This window comes from Andrena cerasifolii, chromosome 2 (assembly GCF_050908995.1).
Source record: "Andrena cerasifolii isolate SP2316 chromosome 2, iyAndCera1_principal, whole genome shotgun sequence".
In the NCBI taxonomy this organism is placed as follows: Eukaryota; Metazoa; Arthropoda; class Insecta; order Hymenoptera; family Andrenidae; genus Andrena; species Andrena cerasifolii.
In genome coordinates this window covers 10,268,101-10,285,221 of record NC_135119.1, presented here as the reverse complement: position 1 = coordinate 10,285,221, position 17,121 = coordinate 10,268,101, and the positions used below count along the sequence as shown (strand labels likewise).

Here is a 17,121-nt window from a genome sequence, read left to right as displayed (position 1 = left end):
TATACCTATATGCGAGCGTGGAGACGGGACTCCTTGTCCCGGCACCATTAAGCCTGCAGCAAACGATAGGATCTTACTTTAACCCTGTCCGCTATTCGTAGCTCGTCTCTGGATCCACCGATCAGAGAGCAATACTAGGGCGACAACGCCTCTCCCTGCGACGGCAGGCGAAACGGAAATCTATCGAACTGATCGATAAGCAAAGTTTTTAAAATATGAAAGTTTTCGTGGTAGACGGTGCTGCCGCGAGCGCCGTTCAAATCGATAGCGCGGGAGGCACCTTCGCGAGGTTATCGATCGTGTTCGTGGCCAGAGGAATTGTGAGAAATAACTTCGATCGATGGTATGTTTTTTATACAGCTAGGATATGCAGTTTTTTTTAACGCTTCGGTCATTCTTGTACGATGATTTATGGAGTTTTCTGTGTTTGCGGATGATTGTTTAAGGTTGTAGGGGTTTGGAATCTGTATGCCTGGGTGATCATTCGACGCACACCACGCAGGTCTGTTGCAGGTCGGAATTGCAGTCGATGTGTGGTACGTTTGATTTTTGAATGATCATTTATGGGATCGTTATGCGACGGGATCAGTACAAACGGCTCGTGAAATATAAAATGTTTATTTCTGAATGAAAGTTCGTAACTTCATCAACAACTTCTATCAGCATATGTATAAATGTTTGTATTTACAACATATATTACTAGAAAAGTCTTAGTATTATGTAATCGGTTGTGTTCTTTTTGATGATGTTTGATACTGTTCGATCCCCCGTCGTACTTTATACATTGCATCGTTTGTACCTGAGTAGACTACTTTCTTTTTTCGTCCGCTGTACATGATTTCACTTTGTCCTGTCTTCTTAAATTAAACTGCTTTGATATCGGGATCTCATCAGAGTGTATAGCACCGTGTAGATTGGTAGATTAAAAAAAAATAGTTATTCATCCTTTCGCGAAACATGGTTTGAATTATGGGTTCGTCGCGCCGGAACTGACGGGAAAAATCTTTCGAATGAAATTGCTTCGTTTTGCACGGGAACATACAACGCGGCAACAGTATCCGACCGATGCTTGCCTAGCCTTTTAAGGGAATTTTAATTTACATCGATGAGGAGTCTATTTGCTTTCCACATTTTATGCTTCGAACGTGTTGTCCCGCAAAAAATATCTCTTTCGCTGACACAGTGGGGAAATTTAACGAAACTGTTATTTATCTCCTATCCCGTAAGTAATGTACACGATAAACTTCTTTCACGAAATGTTATCAACCTTCTGGTCTACAAAATATAAATAGTTAGGAAACGTTATTATATTAAGTTCCCCCTCATAAAATTTCAAAACTTTATAGAAATTTTCTGCTTTATTTTCCATCGTGTAACTAGTTATTTATCAATACTGCATAAACATTTTCTAATTATTATGCAACCTTACGATATATATAAAAATTTACTATGTACAAAATAGATCGTATATAATTTAAAAATACGCGTTTTTTTCTATAGTATCTATTACATTTTTGTATCGGTTTTATTTTCGGTATTGCCTAACAATATATGCTCGATACGAAAGTTTTATACAGCTTCGAGAAATACTATGCGTTAATAGTACTTCGTAACAGCATTAGTTAGAACAGTGAACTCGCGTAACATTCCTAGACACCGATATCTAACTTGACGCGTGCAAAGTGAATTGTTCTGAAACCAGCGGCACTGTATAAAATAGGAGATTCATTACGATTTATTAGGAGACATTATGTGGAAAGCAAATTAAACGTCTCGCGTGTTCGCAGACTTTCGGAAAGCACTCTCGTTTCCCGTGCGAATCAGGCTCAATTAAAATGATTAAACTTTCTGGTACGTGTACACAGTATTAGCGACATAGAAATGAGAAGAATCTTGTAAATTGTTAAGGGTACACTTTACAAAAAGCAGTTAGTAATGAAAAGCTCGCGTAAGTACTATTGTTACAATGCTTTGCAATGAGTTGTCGAGAAAGAAAGATGGGTGAGAGTGTATGGGCACGAGTTTTCAATCGAAGTCTCTCGCGAAGCTGAAAATTGTGTACGTAAAAAGTTTTCGTATAGAAAAAGCAGGGCTACTCGTAAAATGAAGCTTAATGCAAAATATATACTCATACAAAATCACTTAGACGCTCTTTGCGCTGTAATGTTTTTCAATTGCTGCTTATATATTTCTGCCTCTTCCTCTTTCTTCTGAAGTCGCTTACGGTACTCGGCCGCTTGCCTTCGCGCTTCCGCCAATTGTCTATTCAGCACGGCAATGTCCATCACTGGCTCATTATCCGCGTTAGCATCTTCGGTAATTTCTTCTATGTCGTCGTCTAATTGTAAAATTATTGGTTCTGCCATTTTCGTAGGAGAGCTAATAATCTTGTTCTGTTAAAGCAGTAGAAAACGAAAGCATTTATTATTATAATCATAAGAAATCGTCAATCGATTCTATTCAAGCTTCAAGCTCGTACCTCTGGCGAAGAAATGATGTGTTTAGATTGCGCAGGTGTTGATACGGCCGCAGCGTTGGAAATTGACGAGATGAACAATTTCCCAGCCTTATTATCCACAGAAGATCTTTTTAATATGTTGGGCCCTCTGGACGAGAGGGTAGACGTATTGTGACTTAAAATCTGATCTGCTCTAATTGCTATCACTTTCCTGGGAGTCCCCTTCTTCCCGGTTACTTGCAGCCGTTTCACACCTATCGGAGAGTTCCTTGTTAAATTTAAAGCAAGTTTACCAGCTTCTGCAAAAATAGATCATGTCAAAGGGACCACGAAGGTAGAATTTACATTATTACTTTCAAATATTCCATACCAGTCAAAACGACTGTTCTTCCACTTTCCATTGCATTTTCTACGATAGACGAATCATTATCTACAGGTATCATTGTGATTCCGTGAGCTTCTAATAACCTAAACTGTTTGTTCACACCGCCGACAGCTGTAACATCTTTACGCTTTCTACCACTATTAACATTATTTGCGTTGCTGATTTCGTCCATATCCTCCACTTCTTTCTCCTGATCAGCATCGATGTTTGGTCCAATGTGGATCTGTTGAAAGATCATTCGTTGCTTCTTCCCCATTTGCACTGAATAACGAAGAAAGATTAGTGATCTTGGTAACGATTAACATCTACAATAATTAGGCATTAATAAACACACCTTGCGTAATTTTCCTTCTAGACTGCGACTGGTGAGACAGTTCGAACTTTTGCTCCTCTTCTCTCTCAGATTCCAACTGTATTAAGTTATGAGTCGCTACTTCGAGTTCCTCCGAGTTCGCCTCGCTCTGCTGATGAGCTCTCAGGCCTACAATTTGTCTTTCCTGCTGTAATATATCTACCAGGTCTAATCTATCGTGTTCCAATGCGAGACTGATCGGCGTTTTATCAAATTTACTAGTAGCATTCGCGTCAGCTCCGTGCTCCAGCAGAATATGCATTACTTCTATATGCTCTCGCTCCACTGCCCAATGTAACGGAGTCATTTTCAGCTGCAAACATTACTTCTCTTAAATACACTATATACCAATTCTACTCTCGCAACCTCCATTTCAATTACCATATCTCTACTGTCAACATCCGCGCCATAATTAAGAAGTAACTGTGCCATCTGATGATGGCCCTCGTACGCAGCCATGTGCAGAGGTGTTCTATCCACTTTTGTCCTGGCATCTCTCGAGATCCCTGCTCTTAACAGAACCTCCGCAGTATCGGTGTGGTTATTCTGAGCAGCGAAATGCAACGCGCTCGTGCCCAGCTGGAAATAGAGCGATTCCATTAAGCTGGTTACCGTCGATGGCGATTCTATCGTTAAGGTACATACCCAATCCGTGGTGAACGGCGCGCCTCTGCACATCAGGTCGCGGACAGTATCGGTGTCCCCGTATTTCGCGCTAAAGAGAAGTTGCTTCCCCAGTTCCACTATCGTTAAGGCATCTTGGGGCCGTCCACGATGAGAGACATCGCACGAAAGGATTTCAACCTGCAAGATATGTTACAGAGCAACGCGTCTACGGAGCGATAGGCGGCACGAGGGTGCAGCGATGCATGTTGCGTACGTACAGGAATAAGGGTGTCTGAGTCCAAACCCTCGATATCATTGGTGCAAATACTTTCAGCTTGCATTTTCGTGTATCGAAATCAATCCCGTTCTCTGTGACGCACACTAAAATCAAATGATCCATGATAGTTGGTATCGTTTGGGTGGTTTTCAATATAAATAGGGCTAGCCGTGACCATTCCATTTTTCGCACTGTGCAATTCATCGGCGCTGCTCGACCTTGAGGCATCGCCGGGATCGAAAGTAGGTCGGAAAACGAAAATTTGACTCGAATTCGATCGAACGGGCGCAGTCTACTCAGTTTTGCCTACTTGCTCCGGTACGCAGCGTGCGTATTTTTCGAAATTTTCTTCGACACAGGATGTTTTTATTTTGCCATTTCAGATTGCGAGGAACTTCCTGTTCCTGTTCATTAAACGGAAGTCCCATGCCATAGGTTCCGTGTTTTGTGCCAGAAAGCGATTCAAATCGACGGAAAATAGCACGGAGGGAAGATATACTTACGGCCAGCGCATTATTCTTGCTTTTTGGCGACTTTTCCTGCTCTATTCCGACACGCGCACTCCCTTCGAGGAATTCTTCCTCCCGACAGCCTTCTCAATTTACCGTCTTGGTAAAGTTTTATGAAAATGGCGACACCTTGGCGCCATTCTTAATACGATCCTATTATTGTTGCAAACGGCCCTTTAGAATCGGCACCGGGTGCGCCTACGGGGTGAAAAGTGTTCGTCATACGGAATATTTCATTCCTATCACGAACTTTCATCCTTTTAATGGGAATAATACTAATTAGTGGTTAAATATGTCGAGCAACATAACGAATTACAGCGCCACCGGGGGGCGCATGTGGGAAACAGTGTACATTAAATAGGTTAGGTACGTATCATACTCATTGAGCTATAGGTATTTTTATAGCTCAATGTGCACCGTCCTTTACGTCCATGGATGGTTCCTATATCTCTTAAAACATATATAAGTACATGGAGGTCTCATTGAAAGCTTGAAACTGTCGCCAACATGGTGCGAGAGAGAAAAACATCGTGCGAGCGGGAAAAGCATAGAGGGACGATCGACCCTAATGCGCATGCGCCGATATCGTGTGAGAGAGAAAGACATCGTGCGAGCGAGAGAAGTATAGAGGAACAATCGACCGTAATGCGCATGCGCCGATATCGTAAAATTTGCTGCAAGCGGTATGGTTTGAAGTGATACGCGGTGCATGCTTTCATCATTAAATTGCAAAATATTTGACTTTGTTGTTTAAGAACTTGACATTTTAAAGCTTTGAATACTTCTTTTGTAAATCCTGGTCGACCATCGATCACTGCATACCATCTACGGATGGTCGAAACGTGTGGAAAAATATTGTTACAGGTTTTACGGACGTATTTATATGTCTTTCTCTCTCGCACGATATCGGCGCATGCGCATTACGGTCGATTATTCTTCTATACTTCACTCTCTCGCACCAGTTCGCACGATGCTTTCTCTCTCGCACGATGTTGGTCGGCAACTGGATCCACAGGAGACATAGGCCATGAGACCTCCATGTATATATGCTCTAAGCTATATCTAGAGACGCGGTAGCGTCTCGACGCCAAGTACATGTTTCGACACCCTGTATATGTCGACTGTCGCTACCGCTATCATTTACTCGTCGCCCGGCTAATCCAGCCTTACCTGAACCTTATTTCATCAATATCTCATCACGCCTGCAATATTTCCTAAATTTAAAGGCATTTTTCTTATGTAAACCGCATATAAGCTTTCGAATAAAACCAAATTCAATAAAATCGGTCCACGCATGACAGAGATATCGTAATATCGTCTCATGGATCTGTCGGAAACGGTAAGATTTTCTTATTTTTCTTCTTCTCCAAGAAAATTTTCGTCAACATAATACGTATATACGCGTTACACTTCAGCCAAAACGAATTAATACATGTTTCGTCTGTCAATCGCTATCTTCACTATGCAATCTACTCAAATTTTGACAGCTTACAGCCAGTTTATAATGTGACGAGTGTCAAATAAGGTACGTTGTCAAAATTTTAGATGTCACCTGTTTTTACAAATATGTATTGCTGTACCATTGAATTGCAACCAGAATGCAGTCTCAAACACAAGGTAAGTTGGCCAAATTTGATTTGCGTTATGTTTGTATATCATAAATATAACCCATAACCACAGATTCAAACGATTTGAAGTCACCCTGTAACCACAAATCAAATCAATTCAATCGATATGCAATCAGCATGTAACCACAAATCAAAACTTAGACACTAAAAAGTAAATAATAAAAAAATTCAAAAGCTTTTTTTTTAAGTTACACGATTTTATTTAAAATGCAATAAAAACTAAAGTTCTCCATGCACGTGTTGATATTCATTATACATGTAAAAATCCAAGTGTATTTGATTATTTTCAGTAAATTTGATGTTATCTGGTAAAATATTTTTTATGTGCATAATATATATTTTTGTTATATTTTATTTGTAATGGTTATACCTAAAACATATATTTATAGTTTTTTACATAAATGAATACTTTTTAAATCATAAAAATAAAGATTTTGTACGTTTACATGGTCTTCAAGTGGATGTTCCACTTTACCCTACCACTTGAGCGAGGCGAAGATTTCAATACCTCGCCACGCCAAGTATTTGACTGTAAGCACCTTCATGTACTTGCAGCTCATTTTGATTTCACATCTTTTTTTTATTTTGTAATTATTATTATCTTCTACTTTTTGTGATTTATTTGATTTCATGTACTTGGCGTATTTTTTTTTACTTTTTTTAAGTTTTTTATGGGGATACGTATGTCCATGATGATGTATCGCAGTGAAACTCGCTCGAGGTGGCGCTCTGATCGTAGTGCTCAAGATGGCGTCTGAACATGCGCGTATGACGCCGCGACGTCAACCAATCAACGCCAAGATAGGAGGCGATGGAAAACGAACTGTCCTTGTTATAAGCTATACACAAATTCGCTCCTGGGTCTTAAAAGTGGGGGTAAGAAGCATGGATGTAAGATATTAGATATAAACCGATATCACAGCTGGTTTGGAATTCCTAAATAAATCCTGCTCGTAGTGGAGGGGGAACACCTACAGGACTGGCGTTAATGGCGCGTGAACTGCCGCCGACGTCAGCGCCAACGCGAAGCCAACCACGGCCAATCAGTGTCGCCGGAAAATAGGTTGTCGACGTTGATTGGCCGTGGCTGGCTTCGCGTTGGCGCTGGCGGCATTTCACGCACACAGTAACGCCACTCCTGTGGTGTCCCCCCTCCACTACGAGTAGGATTTATTCAGGAATTCCAGACCAGCTCTGACCGATATATACAATGAAAACAGTGCACGTGGTTCACACTCATAGCACAGGTTACTTCACCTGTTTAATGTAGAAATCGTGTTTTATTTGTGTAGGATTGATTTTTCTTAAATTAAAGAACAAGCTGAGTGTGCTTGTAGTGTGTAATCTTTAATTTTTATATACAGTAAACTCTGTGAAAATGAAATTTGATCAAAAGGATGATGTACTACAGAACAATCAAACTGGCATTAGAAAAAGGAAGAAGAAGAAAGACACAGTAGAGGAAGAGGGTGTGTTTATATTACTTTACATTAACAATACAATGATCACTCAGTGATTAATTCATTTCTGGTATTACAACAAATGCTTTGTTCTTCCAATGGGTTTTTGAATAATCTGAACAAGAAATTTTCATATACTTAGTTGATAATATAATATATTTTACTCGTAATTTCAAGGGGGAATCATTTGTGCAGATGGTAGTAATATTAACGGTAAGGAACATAACAATGTAAACATGCTCAAGAGGAACTCATCGTACGAAGAGAATGGAGTAGTTAAAAAACGAAAGAAGAAAACTAAAATGGATTTATTCACAAAAGATGCGAATGCCGGGGAATGCACTGAAGAAGCACCTAAAGAATCTGAAGGAAGGATACAAGTTCAGGTTTCAGAATCAATAACTGGTATGTGTACACATATTCTCGTGTTTTGTATAAAATGATCGCCAAAAGAATTGTATATAATTAATTTATTACAGACGCAGAAACTAGTACTAAACACGAAGAAAGTATGAATAAACAAACAGAGCCATTAGATGGTAAATTTTTAAGGGCCAGTTTAAGTTCTGCTAGCGCTTTAGATACACTGCGAAGGTTTGTGCAAGTTTGTCACGAAGACAAAGAAAGGGATTTGGCTGCAGAGTATTTGAATGCGGGTGGCAATATCCACGAGGTAATAAGACTATTAAGTACTACGGATAAAAAAGATATTGGTACCGTTACAGTTGTATTTTCTGCAGTAAGGATATTATTAATAAAGTACGTATTAAATGTAGCTTAATTAAGGGGGCAGGCCACTGTAAAAAATCGGAAAAATCGATTTTTTCTTCTCCACATTTTCTGATTTCTTTTGATCGTCACATAATAGATGTAGGCTTCTAGTTTCTAAATATTTTTGTCTTTTTGAATTCGGATTAATCATACGGCCTGGGCACTGTCAATACGACAAGCACGATTTTGCCGCAGCCCACATTTTGACGAAGAGTGTACAGGAAACGGATTTACGAATTTGATTGAAGAAATTTTTTTCTTACTCTTCGATATGTACATTATTAACTATACTAAGCAATACATTGATTTACTTGTGTTGTTTGGTTGAAATAAATTCCTGAAAACACCCTTACATTTCGGATCGTTACAGTGGTCTGCCCCCCTTAATGTCCAATTTATCGTATTATAGATAAATTTATATCAGCTTCTGTATGTTTTTAGAATTTTGGCACAGTATCCAAAATACCAAACTAGTGCGGAGGGAGCGTGCCGGCATTTAATCAACTCGCATTTGTCATTAATACATTCCATGCTCTCCATACAAAGTAACGCAAAACAACGAAAAGTGGTTTTACAGTTGCTCGCCGCAATGGTTTCGTTAGGGGGTAATGTTCCACGGGAACTGCTCGCACATCTGTCTTTGCTACCAGAAGTCATTAAATCCCTCGCGCGCCACACAAAGCCTACGGACAGTCAGAACATAAGGAACTGTCTCATTCATTTTATTCTGTCTTTCCTGATAGAAGGCAATGTCACAATCATCAGAGCTCTATTGGATAAGCACAATCTGCTTTCCAGTATATTCCCTAATATGATATTTGATTCCAAAGACATTGTTGCTTTAGTTATAACCACTCTCAAGACTTATATTCTGAAAAATTCAAAAATCAGCAAGACTATGAAGTTACATATATTTTCAACATCGGTTATTCAGAACCTTGTGTATTTGTACAATTGGAAAGGTCCGAACAATTGGCCTCAAAGTAAAACTCGAGATACTTTGAGTCCGCAATATGTTGATGAAAAACAGGTATTTATTATTAATAGTACTTTAAGTTGTGACGATATTTATATGCTGTAAGTTTTTCATGTTTATTCCATTACCTTACAATGCATTCATTATTTTAGGTTGTTAGAGAAATTGTGCACGATTTTTTAATTACATTATTAACATCTAACCGATGTGGCATTATTTTTCATGATCGCACGCTTGGTACTGCACAAGTGAAACATAATCAATTAGTAAACACAATAATTCAAAGCTTAGATCGACCATGGGAACATGAGAAACCATCGGACTTAATAGTCAAAATAATGACAGCATGCCCAGATTTAATAAAGTCCCAGTTTACTCTCTTGGAGCCACACATTGAACCCAGAGTGTCGACAAAATGGATCGCGGCAATGAAATTTGTGAGAAAGGTAATCGCATACATCTATAGGTTTTTGAAGTCTTTATTTTCCGAAGTATTCCTATTAAATATGTTTTATTACAGATAATAGAATCAGTGGATGCAGAAACTTGCCTAAGAACATGTTCCTCCGAATTAAATGTTTATCAATTAGCTAATGCGATAGTATCTTTAACTTTATCAGGAACAATATTGAAGCATGCAATCGTGCCAAGCTTAATTCATTCTAATATCATAGTAAGGCACGAGGCAATACTTACACTTGTGTCCATGTTTGAGCAGATACGAAAATGTTTATTAGCTGCAAAAGTAATTTACAGTGAGGAAATTGATTGCTGTGCCTTTAAGAATTATGTAGTAGAGTCTACGATGAAGGTACATATCTTACAGATTTGTGTTCATGTACATTTTTAAATGCAATAATGATTCTGTTGCTACACTAAACAAATTTTTAATATTACAGACTGCACCCAATGTAAATATGGTACTGGAGGTGTGGAACTCTGTTTTGGTGTCAAGCACGATCGAAGACACGAATGGTAATAAGGAAAACATTCCAGAACCAAAGAAACACGAGCACTTGACAGCCACTTTAAATTTATTACATATGTATAACGAAATATGTCCGAAATTATTGCACACACTGTCTGATTTACAACCTAGTGCATTCTTAAGCGTATTGAACCAATTAGACGATATCATTGAATTTAACTCTATAAAAGTGAGAGTTATACAGTTCTTAGTTATCCTGAATCCTACTGAATTCTCACCGCAAAAGGTATGTAAGATATTATAATTTCAAGTAAAGCTTTACCTTATTTATGTAAGATTCTAAAAGGACATCTTTTTACAGAAAATATTCAGCGACGCGCTGTCGTTTTTAATATCTCTTTTGAACGAAGAAGTATCTTCGATTTCATCGAGTATAAAAGTAACGATTAAAGTTTTATTAAACGCTACTGGAATGTTCGAAGGGTCCAATGATCAGTTGGACATCTGGATTAATGGTTTCGTAAACTTGGATGGAAAAGACGAAGCAATAAGTTGGTTTGTGAATATTATAAAGAGAACGTCCCGAGATATTGAGAAGTACGCGAATGAAATAATCGAAGCAGAAGAAGCCATTAATGAAACAGTAACTCATACTGGCCCATTAGAAGACACGTTTGACGGTAAGAATTAATTAAATATGTTTACATTATGTTTCACAATTTTTCAATGATTTTCTTTTAAATCTTTAGAATTGATAGATAAGGATTATATTCACGAAAATCTGGAGAATAATGGCTTGCGTATGCAACGCTTTACGTCGGTATCACCACTCACGTGTTGCATGTTACATAAAATGAAGAATAATTTACATCCGACAATATTATCTTACGCATCTTACGTCTTGACGCACATATTGCATTATCAAGTTGCGCCTGAATGTTTAATACATCTAACAAATGGTGTGGAAGAATTACCAGTACAAAAATATTTGTTAAGCTGGTTAGAAGGCAGTCGTCCTATTCGTATTGAACAGGTACTTCCCTCGATGAATTTAATATCTAAGCTGAATTTAGTATTACTGAGTGATACGAAGCTACAGATAAATGACGTATTTAATGGTGACAATATAGTTACCTTTGAGTATAACAACGAGACTGTCACAATCCATCACTCTTTGTCAACATACGAAATCACGTGTTTGTTCAAGATGGCTGTGTTCTATTTAACACAATTTGCCAAACGGGGCGAGCTTACAAAAGCCCAAATTGATAATTATAAAATTCTTCTAACATATTTATTACACATTGCAAAAGAAAATCCAGACAATTCGATACTGGTGGAAGAATGTGCGAAATCTATTTTCACTCACCCCGTCATCTTATATTATTTCTCCCCGTTCCACCAGAAGAGTAAAGACTTCACGAAGAATACGATAACTCTTACAGTCATTGATATTTGCAACGTAATACTTCGTTTGGGTAAAACGACCAACACGAGGAACCTATTTTCTCATTTCAAGAATAAGTTACTTATGCAATTACACAGAATGATAGACAAACGACAAAGGGGCGACAAGATAAACGATGTTGGAACAATTACAAGTCTGGTGGAGTTGTTGCAGCTAACGCCGCAAGATATTGTATATTTATTTAAGAAATTCGTGAAATTAGAAGACACTATATTTGTTTCTAAAGACGGTGCAGATTTGTCGATGTATGGGCACATAATTCCGAAACTTTTAGAAATTACTAGTAACGATGACGTTAAATCCGAGCGTGATGCATATTTTGAATTGGATGCAGAATTTGTTAAATCTTTGTGTTCCTGTCTACTTGCTTTAAAGTCGAAGGGAATTACGAATGTTGAAAAGTGGGAAGTAACTTTACACGAGTATCTTTCTAAATTTCCATTCAATATCGCTGGTGTCGATGGAGGTGAGTTATCAGATACATGCACATTATCATATTGTTTTATTCTGCTCGTGCGAATCTAATATCTACGATGTATTTACAGATACTTTCTCATCATTGTTAGCAACAAAGATGACAGATACAACTGTCAGTCTAATTTCATTTCTAATTAGCAAAAATATAAAATTCATACCAATCTTCATAGAATACATGATGAAGTCTGAGAGTGTAAAAGAAAGTAATACCGTATTCCCAATAATTGCAAGTAATTTAAATTTCAAATGGAGCCAGGAGTTTCTGCAAAGATTAAGGACACATTACGAGGCTGAGATTCTGCTTTATTTGTGCAATCCCAAGGATACAAAAGTCTGGATAGAAGAGAATGTTACCGCAGTCTCTTATTTAATTAACAACACATTTGATTATGAAACGTGCAGCAAAGCTTGTAATACTATTTTACAAATCGGAGATAAGTTGGATATGGTATCCATGCCGTATATACATATTCTTCAGTGTGTATACAATAGATGTTCAGCTTTAAAAGACGACACTGGGAAGCTGGTTATGAATTTGATACAAGTTCTTCTTCATATAATTACTTTAACTCTGAAGAAGGAGTCCAAAAATGTACAAAAACTTTGTATTCTTTGTCAAGGATTAAGTGACGCTATCAAGCATCTAAAAGAGAGAAAAGGAGATTTTGTATTCGAAGCGCTGAATGCTAGTCACGCGTGGTCGCAGTTCACACGATTTTCCTTGAAGTTGGGTCTTAAAGAATTAAAGGCCAGTAAGCAACCAATGCCTGTACTGAAAACTTTAAATATTTTATGCAATATTGCGTATAAGAATGATAGTAATGATGAATATGCTAAAACTTTATTCGAAATGGCAACTTCCCATTCTGAATTCGTTAACATTATGTTGGAATCGTCAGATACAAAAAGTATGCATGCATTAACAATACTATTAAAAGAGCATGCGCTTATTTACTCGCTAAATGATTGTTTCTTTTTCAGAGTATCTAGTAGAATTATTGTGGATCCTTATGCAAAAGAACAAAACCGTTATTGCAGCAACGCACGTGCCCGTTTATTTAGCAGCCTATAATGCTACCTTAAGCGAAGCTGATCGATACATTTTACTTGTAAGAGGGTTGTTAATAATTATCATATATCTTCTAAACAAGTAATAACGAAGGTATTGGTTTCAGATTTTGCAGTATTACGAGAGTAATAATATTAATATTTACGAATATCGGCCTTATTTGTGGGGGAATGCGGCAGCGATACATTACAGCGTAAAAGGTGAAGCACACATGAGTTTGTGGAGGCAACCGTCTACTACCGAAGTTTTAAACTTATTTGAGGAAAACATTGTTAATAACACTATAAAGAATTATCCTGTGAACAGAGCATTGAAGGTGGGTGCATTCAAGAAATGTGTTTATCAGTATTAAGTAATATCAACCTCCTTTTCTATCTTTTTATAGAATAACGAAGTGCAGAATGCAAGTAATATCTACGATCCAGCGTTTTATCTACCACTATTATGTTTCTTATTGTCCGAGAATAATGTTGTATCGTGTCACAAAATTACTCAAAGTGGTGCTCTGGCGTTAGCATTTGCTGCGTGCAGTAGCAATCATTCCGATGTTCGTATGGTAGCTTATACCATCATTGCTAGATATTATACACATTTGGATGCTTCAAGGTAATTCATAAAGAATTTTAGTGACAGTAATTGCGTGCACTGTTTTACTTTATTCTGGAATTATTTCACTCTTCTTTCTCACAGCTCGAAAGCAAAGTTATTATGGATGCGGCTAATAGATGCGCTACGTTATGGTATTATATCGTCGCAATCGGAGCTGGACAACGTGCGTTTAAATAGTTTTGTCTCTACATTTTTGGCAAGGACGTCGTTGATTGCTACGCAACCATTGAATCCTCTCTATTCACCTTTACAAACTTTCCTGATGGCTAAACCGGCGTTAGACATAAACGCAATACCGGAATTACTGCAGCTCTTTCACAGCTCTGACGTAGAACATAAAGCACACAGGCATTGGGTTTTGGAAACTATTCGCGATGGTATGAAGACGGAGAACGAGTTGGCTGTAGCTTTCAAGTGTGTTTTATTTAAAATGCTTTTAGATTTCTACACTTGTAATCTGTCAGATTCGAAAACGAAGGTAAGATTTAAAACTGTTAATAAGTAGTCTCTTTTAAGGTTCGATGGATTTTCTGAGAATTAACATTACAGTTTCTGTTCTTAAATTTGTTGATCTTGTATGTTCGTGTTTCAGAAACTTATTTTAGAAGTCATCGATGTTACATTGAAAATTACTAAGGCGTCTGTACTTCTTATAGAAGGTCACGGACTGCTTCCGTGGTTATTCGAAGTCACAAAGAATTCCTATACTCGCGAAGCTCCGTATATGGAGCTCATAGTGAAAATAATGGATAAAGTGTTGAATACTGTGTTAAATATAAAAGGGGACACCTTCCACTACAAGTTGATGCTTTTAAATATCGCGCTGAATTTAAAGTCGCATTGTTCTAAAGATATTAAGATCGATATATTTACGTTATACGTAAACATTTTGCAGAAGTTGCTTCTGTCTAAGTACATGAAGACGATTGTCAGTAAAGAACACTTGATGGACATTCTGGAATTTTCTAAAGGACTTTTAGGGAATATGAATGAATGCGAAGATATGCTGCGGTTTGGTTGTGAATATGTAACTAAAGTAGATTGTGTAGAGAATAGCAATGAAATAGAAGTAGCAAGGAACTGTATGAGAACAATGGTATGGACATGGTGCATCCACCAAGTAGCATAGTATATCTATTGATCTTTATAAATGTAAATATCACTATGAAATGTTTGTATATATTTGTTACTTTGTATTTTATAAATATCGAAACAATTTATAAATGACTGTATAATTCAATAAAATAATACTCTTAATCAACTCGGGCTATCTTTGTATAAAATTCTTTTTATTTACTTTTATTTACAAAAAGGCTGTAGTTAAAAAATTCGATAATTCTGTTCCTAATAATTGCATAAAATATTTCCCATGTATTCAATGTTTAATAGAAACTATTTAATTTTAAAACATTTATTACATGCAACGATACAATTATTACTGTACGGTTGTATGTAATACATTCTTTAAATTCTTTTTACGTCATTTTGAAATGCTAGTTTAAATTTTAACTTTTCCTACCATTTTTAAGTGATTATGAAATTCCCTATAAAAACTCGACACATTTGGTACTTCCACCCTAAAGCGCCCCAACATGCTTCCTAGCGGCGTTACTGTCTCCTCGGAGAAAGGGTAGTAGGAATCGTCTCACCTTAGCTGAGGGCGTAGCGTTGGAGGGGGAACCGAATGTGTTTCAGGAGTGGTTTTCCCTTACTTGGGAAGGCCTGGTGTACACCAAACCGAGCCCGTAACGAGGAAATACTGTAATAACAATTTCCCACCAGTTGATTAATATCTTCGTGGATAGAACGTGTGCACAAACACGTCCGCGTTCGCGTCATTATATTTCCCGTCATGGTGTCGTAACACCAACGTTAGCCGGATAATATCAAGTTCCCCGCTGTACTCTTGGCCACTGTACCACTCTTTCATTTTCGGCAAAACGCAACCCGTGCCTTCCAAATCCCGCGCCATCAGCGTTACCGCTTGAGATTGCGCGCCTGCGTTCAAGCTCCTCATCGCTGATTGAGCCAACGCGTGCCGAAGAGCGAAATGTGCTACGTGGTCCTGATCCGATCTGCTTAAGAAACCGGATTTCATTTCGCCGGTTGTTCGGGAATAATTCTCTACGCTGTCCTTCGGACCTGTGGCGCGGTCATGTGACGCGTGCCCCCTTGGATGCCCGTAATCCCGGCATCCATAGCACAGAACGTTTTGTGAATTGTCCAGAACGATCTGCGCTGCATGGGGCGAGGTGCCAGTGTACCAAGCCCCGCCGATCATCAGCGGCGTCCCTTCCTTACCATTCGATGGTAAAAACTCGTCGATAATGTCGGTTAATGCAGTCAGATTATTGGTTAGGTAGTTCACGGTGCTCGCTCGTAATTTGGTGGCGCTTCTCCCAGTCTGAGAGGCGATCACCGTAAACAGACACGCGTTTAAATCTGTCTCGACGTTACCCGGATCCCTATTACCAGGCAACGTCCAGTGACCTATGGATTCAGGCCTCCGTTGGTGATATTGGACGTTAACGTTCTCATTGCTTCGACCGTTATTGACGGTCCGGTAGACGCGGCCATCCGACTTCCAAATTTTGATGGGTCTTCCAATTACATTGCTTACTGCTTCCATGTGCAGTAGCCCCGCAGGTCCATAATTTTTTAGGTCGTCGACTAGACACTTGGCGAATTTTATTTTCCACAGTGTCGTGTTTTTTATGGCTGCGTATCGGCCGCGTGACTTTGCCCGCCTCGGGCGCACCGCCCTGTCCCGATCGCTTTGTTGTTTGCGTTTATCGCTTGAGCTCGGGAAGCTGTTACTGTTTAACGTTTCGCTGGAATGTTGCATGGCGTTACTTTCGGGATGTTCTACTACAATTTGGTGGGAAATTTAGGCTCGCGGGATGGTTGATTGTATTCCTCCTTCTCCGTGTTACATTATGGTGGTTTTATTTTTCATTCTATTGGAATAGTGATAAGGAATGTTAATGTGGTTCTGGATTAGGGGGATTTCAGGGAGAATTAATTGATGGAAGGAAGGGGAAAGGAGTCTTATTCGGAAATTTTTTAATTTAAGGGGAAATTTGCGAAGGGGATAACGAAGGAATGAACATAATTCTTGGATATGTATTTACTTTTTAGAAGATGAGAC

General features: G+C 38.4%; 3 protein-coding genes and 2 long non-coding RNA genes across 10 annotated transcripts; 3 read left to right on the top strand and 2 right to left on the bottom strand.

Moving 5' to 3' along the window:
* The first annotated feature begins 38 nt into the window (after positions 1–38).
* Positions 39–916, top strand: LOC143366028 (uncharacterized). The gene is made up of 2 exons (XR_013084651.1): positions 39–343; positions 447–916. It is a non-coding gene; the product is annotated as an uncharacterized LOC143366028 (long non-coding RNA).
* Positions 603–4,874, bottom strand: Atac3 (Ada2a-containing complex component 3). Of its 3 annotated transcripts, none has more exons than XM_076806723.1 (8): positions 4,582–4,874; positions 4,080–4,182; positions 3,841–3,999; positions 3,577–3,774; positions 3,178–3,508; positions 2,829–3,104; positions 2,480–2,754; positions 603–2,393 (listed from the first exon to the last, which is right to left on the bottom strand). In XM_076806723.1, the coding sequence occupies exons 2-8, from the start codon at positions 4,140–4,142 to the stop codon at positions 2,139–2,141; spliced, it is 1,557 nt and encodes a 518-aa protein (XP_076662838.1). In that variant the 5' UTR covers positions 4,143–4,182; positions 4,582–4,874; the 3' UTR covers positions 603–2,138. The 3 variants fall into 3 exon arrangements, with proteins under 3 accessions (XP_076662838.1, XP_076662839.1, XP_076662837.1); XM_076806724.1 differs by having other exon boundaries at positions 2,480–2,712; positions 4,582–4,872; XM_076806722.1 differs by having other exon boundaries at positions 2,480–2,757; positions 4,582–4,869.
* A 436-nt stretch (positions 4,875–5,310) lies between these two features.
* On the top strand, positions 5,311–7,214 carry LOC143366495 (uncharacterized). The gene is made up of 3 exons (XR_013084746.1): positions 5,311–6,204; positions 6,922–7,091; positions 7,173–7,214. It is a non-coding gene; the product is annotated as an uncharacterized LOC143366495 (long non-coding RNA).
* Positions 6,978–15,247, top strand: LOC143378708 (nucleolar pre-ribosomal-associated protein 1). Of its 4 annotated transcripts, none has more exons than XM_076830632.1 (16): positions 6,978–7,091; positions 7,580–7,684; positions 7,853–8,080; positions 8,155–8,434; positions 8,888–9,476; positions 9,575–9,868; positions 9,943–10,233; positions 10,322–10,636; positions 10,712–11,030; positions 11,100–12,284; positions 12,364–13,203; positions 13,277–13,404; positions 13,471–13,680; positions 13,750–13,970; positions 14,055–14,451; positions 14,566–15,247. In XM_076830632.1, exons 2-16 carry the CDS (start codon positions 7,594–7,596, stop codon positions 15,100–15,102), a joined length of 5,925 nt encoding a protein of 1,974 aa, XP_076686747.1. In that variant the 5' UTR covers positions 6,978–7,091; positions 7,580–7,593; the 3' UTR covers positions 15,103–15,247. The 4 variants fall into 4 exon arrangements, with proteins under 4 accessions (XP_076686747.1, XP_076686746.1, XP_076686744.1 ...); XM_076830631.1 differs by lacking the exon at positions 6,978–7,091 and adding an exon at positions 7,413–7,503 and having other exon boundaries at positions 7,871–8,080; positions 14,566–15,246; XM_076830629.1 differs by lacking the exon at positions 6,978–7,091 and adding an exon at positions 7,413–7,503 and having other exon boundaries at positions 14,566–15,246.
* A 512-nt stretch (positions 15,248–15,759) lies between these two features.
* LOC143366391 (uncharacterized) lies at positions 15,760–16,818 on the bottom strand. The gene has a single exon (XM_076807454.1). The coding sequence runs from the start codon at positions 16,816–16,818 to the stop codon at positions 15,760–15,762; it is 1,059 nt and encodes a 352-aa protein (XP_076663569.1).
* Between the last annotated feature and the right edge of the window lie 303 nt (positions 16,819–17,121).